The sequence below is a fragment of the Camellia sinensis genome, chromosome 5 (genome assembly GCF_055761805.1).
Source record: "Camellia sinensis isolate YWXY chromosome 5, ASM5576180v1, whole genome shotgun sequence".
Taxonomy (NCBI): Eukaryota; Viridiplantae; Streptophyta; class Magnoliopsida; order Ericales; family Theaceae; genus Camellia; species Camellia sinensis.
Window position 1 is genome coordinate 89,312,200 of NC_138965.1, and position 5,803 is coordinate 89,318,002.

At 34.5% G+C, this 5,803-nt stretch overlaps 1 protein-coding gene across 1 annotated transcript; it reads left to right on the top strand.

Moving 5' to 3' along the window:
- Nucleotides 1–4,045: 4,045 nt before the first annotated feature.
- On the top strand, nt 4,046–4,735 carry LOC145791518 (uncharacterized). Its single transcript, XM_082871876.1, has one exon. The coding sequence runs from the start codon at nt 4,046–4,048 to the stop codon at nt 4,733–4,735; it is 690 nt and encodes a 229-aa protein (XP_082728002.1).
- Nucleotides 4,736–5,803: the final 1,068 nt, after the last annotated feature.

The window sequence follows — 5,803 nt, forward strand, 5'->3', positions numbered from 1 at the left end:
TGTTTTGACTTTATTGGGAATTTATCTAAATTTTGTAAAACATGAACGAACCTACTTTTAAATTCTCATATATCAAGAGATTAAAATCACATGTAGTATAATCTCATAACAGTGCGTTCGTGGTTTTTTGTTTTAAACCAAACCCAACAATTGAATTGCATATAACAAGTTTCACTTTTGGATTAAAAAATTATTATTTGAAACTGACTAAAGTTTGATGAACAAAATTTGACTTTTGTACCCACTTTTCGTTGTTTTGTTCATTATTCGTTGTTTTCTGTTTGATGAGCTATGGTCTAAAATCTCAGGGATAAAAAAATAAAAAAATAAATAAATTATACCACTGTTTGAAATTGATTTAGTGTAATGATTTGAAATATTTGGGTGAGTTTTATTTATATGGGTTTCATGCATAATTCTCATATCTTGTTGCATAAAATAAAATAAAGGTTTCTGAAACTTGTTGGATTATTTTTCACCATTAAAGATGAATTGTTGCACGATGTATATTAATTAGAGACAATAGTAGAATTTATCTTGTTCTTGTTCTATAATAGTAGTGTTTACATTAATTTAGAAGTGTTCCTATTCTTAATTTCCTATGTTTTGGAAACCTATTGTATGTCATTAAGTATGAGTTTTCATTAATTGACACACATTGAAGACCATTTTGAATGAAATCTAGAAATTCTCACGCTTTTATTTGGGTCCATTCAATTAATTTTAAAAAAGCATAAAAGACTTACATTTATTTCTAGATTTTTATAGGGATGTGATATTAAGGATTTTTTTTTTGTTTATTATAGTTACATGTTTAAATAGTAAGTAAATTCATTTGAAGTTCATACAGTGAACTATTTTAACATATCCTTTAAAGTCTTATAAATTTTCATAATAATTGGCATGCTCTCTTGTATAATGTAATATCATATTACATGTATCAAGATTATTTATGCCATGAAAATTTATGTGAAATAAGTGCATGTAAACACTGTGTGTTGGACTTATGAAATTTATTTTGGTCCAACTTTTAAGCAAAATCTAGTATAAGGTTGAATTACATGTGTTTTGGTCTTGGGATTTTTCATGTGATATTACTCTGATTATATGTACTATACATTATGTGCATTAAAGGATTATGTACTTGTTGTGACCATAAGGATTATATATATATATATATATATATATATATATATATATATATGTTTTAAGAATAACCACAGCATCTTAAGACATAAAGATGTAGTGATCCTCAGTATTTTGATCACACAATGTTGAAGAAAAAAAAATTTTAATTTGGCATTTTTATATTGCAATTATGTTTTATAAATAATTTTTTTGGTCCCACAGGAAAGTAGTTATTTATGAAATTTAATTGGAATAAGATAATGGATTGGTGTAACAACCCTCGTTACTGTTTACCGACAAACTACTGATTACCGTTAAACTGAACTGATTATGACTGATAAGTGAACTGAATAAACTACTGAACTGACTGACTGAAATTGAAACTGAATTGACTGAGTATATCTATTCAATTGCATGTCTATCTGTTTGATTGTTTGATTATCTGTTTGCGTTTTTATGGTTAAACTATTAATTGAAGGCCTTATCGGCGGCCGAACCGGAAATCGATTGGTGTTTTATGATCATCGTAATTTATGTGATTTTATAGCATATTTACCTGAAAACTGATTAGGTATGATTAAATTAGATTAAAATGAGCTTAATTGCAATAGTTGCCTTATTTACCTTAGTGCCATTGTTAGTGGGCCTTTTATTATAACATGTTAGAGCCTTTGTATACTTGACATAAACATTTTGCTCAGCTCATTCTCTTTGTTCTTGCCGACTTGAGAGAGAGAGATAAGAGAAAGAGTTAGTTTCATCTCATTTGGCTTGGTTTGCTTGAAAATTGAGTAGATTGGAAGGACTTTTGCGTAATTGAGCTTCCTTGCCTAGAATTCTAGACTTAGGTATGAGAATTTAACCTTTTATTAATGTATTTGAACTTGTTCATGCTTAGTTCTTGAGCCTCTAGTGATTTGAGCCTTGAATTGGCCCATGTATGTTGAATTGGAGCCTAGTTCATGCATGCATGCCTTTATTTTGAAGTTTTGAAGTTGTCTTTCATCAAATTGTACATGCATGCTCATATTTTTACAAAAGACCATGAACTCATCATGTTTTTGAAAGATTTGGCTCACTAGAGCAGGAAATTGAGCTTTGAATTGGATTGAATTCATGCATGTTTGCATGTTCTTCATATTCATGGAAATTGGTTTTAAATTGAGTTTATTTGAAACACCCTTGGGCTTTGATTTTGCAAATTGAGCCTTGAATCATGTTAAACTATGAGTTTTGATGAGTTTTCTGGAAAATTGGCCCAAGAGGATCGAAATTCATGTTTTAAAACTTGGTTTTGAGCTTGAGGTTCAAATCTGGAATTTCCAGAATTTGGACTCACGCTCGAGCGGGGTGACTGGCGCTCGAGCGTGGAAATCGTGCTCCCAGCATTTTTGTTCTGTTTTGAAGTCCGCTTGAGCGGAATAATTGACGCTCGAGCGGGACATTGTGTCTCATGCTCGAGCGGGTGTCGAGCGCCCAATCGAGCGTGATTTTCGCCTATCCAGCACTTTTGTTCTGTTTTGCAGAACGCTCGAGCGGGTAATCCTACGCTCGAGCGGAAACCTTTGTCTGCATGTTCGCTCGAGCGGAGTAATCTACGCTCGAGCGTGACCCCTGTTTTCTGAAAAGTTTGAAAATGCTTTTAAAAGTGCATCTTTACATCCTCATCTCATTCTAGGCATCCTTAGGCCTAGTTTAAGACATCTTAAGGAGGATATAGATATAGAAACACACCAAGGCATTAGGGATTAAGTTATTATCTTTCCCAACTGTGTAGCTTAGCGTGTGTTCAATCTGTTAACTGTGTAGGGTTAGCGACTGGGGAGGCGCGCTCTAGTTTACTGTAGCCCAGAACTCTGTGAGTAACGATTGTGTAAAGATATGTTCAAAAATGATTATTTTCTGAACAACTGAACTGTACTGTTTCTGAATTGAATACTGTTAATTGAATAAATGTATGTCCTATATTCTGAACTGTATTGTGGCATCCTTAGCACCTACTGTTTACTGTTACTGTTACAGAGATCTCTGTCAGTTCCGTTGTTGGAACCACTACTGTTTACTGACTGATGGCCATCACTATTGTTCGGTCTTTTAAGACCTACTGTTTACTGCACTGTTATGCTAATGGATGTACCACATATGACTGTACTGACTGAACGACTGAAATACTGAATCAATGAACTGTTTTCATTACTGTAAGGACATTCATTCTTAACTCCTTTATGCATTATGTTATTCACTGGGCTTTAGCTCACTGCTCATATATATATGTAGGTGTACAGGCACCAGACCGCAGCTAGAAGCGTCGGGGTAACTCCAGTTTTGTCAAGCCAACCTATGTGCCTCAATGCGAGGTTCCGAGCCTGTCAAGTTACGGCTTAGGGGTGTTTTTAATTTCCCCCGTCTGTCTCTGTATCTGTTTTGCATAACTGTATAGACTGTTACTGTACTGTTTAATAGGGATTAGGTCCCTGACTGAATGATTGTATATTTGTACATACTGTTTTGTCTGACTGTATACATTTGAATAACAAGTCTTTTTGGCATATAGACTGTCACAGCTCATTGGACATTGTTTAATTACTGTATTGGCTTCCGCCAGCCCCTGTACTCTGTATTACTGTATTACTGTTAAGCAGGCCTTCGGTAATCTCGGATTACTGGCCGGTTACGGTGCTAAACCCATAGGGGCGAGTTTGGGTCGTGACAATTGGGTATTAAAGGGATTGAACACTCTAAACCCAAAGGTATGAGTTTTCTTTTCCTTGAATATTTTAGAATTCATTAGTCTTATTATAAAGTAATAGCAAATCTAATAAAGTTTAGTAACCTCTACCCACATGAAGGTTTAGATTTGTTACTGAATTTGACATTGGTTGATTCAGATTATAGTTATTGTTTCAAAGCATTAATAATGTTCTTGGCAATTGTAGTGATTTCTACCTCTATACTGTCTAATGAGTCCTCTCGTATTCCATTCTTGAACGGTGATAATTTTTCGGACTGGAAGGACAAAATCCTTCTAACAATAGGGTGCATGGACCTTGATCTGGCACTCCATGTGGATGAACCTCCTGAACCCACAGATAAGAGTTCTGCTGTAGAAAAGAGTGCTCATGATAAGTGGGAGCGATTTAATCGCTTAAGCCTAATGCTCATAAAGTCACATGTCAGCCAGAGCATTAGGGGCTCAATCCCACCATCTGATAAGGTGAAGAACTACATGAGGGCTATTGAAGAGCAATTTGTTAGTTCTGACAAGGCATTGGCAAGTACCCTAATAAACAAACTATCAAGAATAAAGCATAACAATTCTAGGAGTGTGCGTAAGCACATGATGGAAATGAGGGACATTGCAGCTCGTCTAAAGTCCTTAAAGATTAAGATTTCTGAGTCATTCCTTATCAATTTCATACTCAATTCTTTTCATGCGAAATATAGAGCATTCCAAATTTCTTACAACACACAGAAAGGAAAAATGGTCTATCAAAATGAACTTTTGACCATGTGTTTTCAAGAGGAGGAGAGATTGAAGCATGGAAAAGTGGAAAGTGCTCATTTAGCAACACATAAAGAAGGGCAATGGAAAAAAGGGCGAAGGTGATCAGAAATGGAAGATACTTGGTAAAGTGATATTTAAAAATCATAGCAATAAGGATGCATGCTTCTTCTGCAAGAAAAAGGGGTCACATGAAGAAAGACTGCCCCAAGTATAAGGATGCATAAGAATGCATGTTTTTTCTACAAGAAAAAGGGTCACATGAAGAAACACTGCCCCAAGTATAAGAAATGGCTTGAGAAGAAAGGTAATCTCACATCTCTTGTATCTTATGAATCTAATTTTGTTAATACTCATCAATATAAGTGGTGGATTGATTCGGGTTCTACAATTCTCATTGCTAATACCATGCAGGGCTTCCTCAGTCTAAGGAAACCGATGGGAAATGAACAAGGCATCTATTCGAGCAATGGGATGCGTTCACACGTCGAAACTGTGGGAAACTTTCAGATTTGTTTTAAAGAGTGGCTTTGTTTTGGATCTTGAAAACATTTTTACATTTCATCTTTTTTTAAAAATTTAATTTCTGTTTTTAGACTAGTACCGTTCAGATTTGAATTTCAGTTTGTTGGTGCAAATTTTAATTTGTTTAAAGACTTTGTTTCTGTAGGATTTGGTACTTTAATTAATGGTCTGTACAAATTAAATTTGGATCCTCTTTTTAAACAAAATCTTTTACCTTGCATGGTGATATTGGCATTAAGCATAATGTTGTTGATGAGTCCTCCTCTATAATTTGGCATAGGAGATTAGGACATATCTCCATTGAGAGAATAAAGAGATTGGTTAATAATGAAGTCCTTCCGACTTTTGATTTTACTGACTTTGGTATTTGTTTGGACTGCATAAAAGGAAAGCAGACCAACAAGATTAGTAAAGGCGCCAAAAGGAGTGAGGAAATTCTTGGAATCACACACACTGATATTTATGGACCATTAACTCCTCCTTGTCTGAATGGTCAGAGATATTTTATCTCATTTATTGATGGATATACATGATACATGTATCTCTACCTTTTGTTTGATAAGACCGAGGCACTTGATGCTTTTAAAATTTATAAAGCAGAGGTAGAGAAACAAACAAAAAAGAAAATTAAAATTGTGAGGTCAGACA

Coding starts and splice junctions, on each gene's coding strand:
- LOC145791518 (XM_082871876.1), top strand. CDS start 4,046: ATGTTCTTGGCAATTGTAGTGATTTCTACCTCTATACTGTCTAATGAG.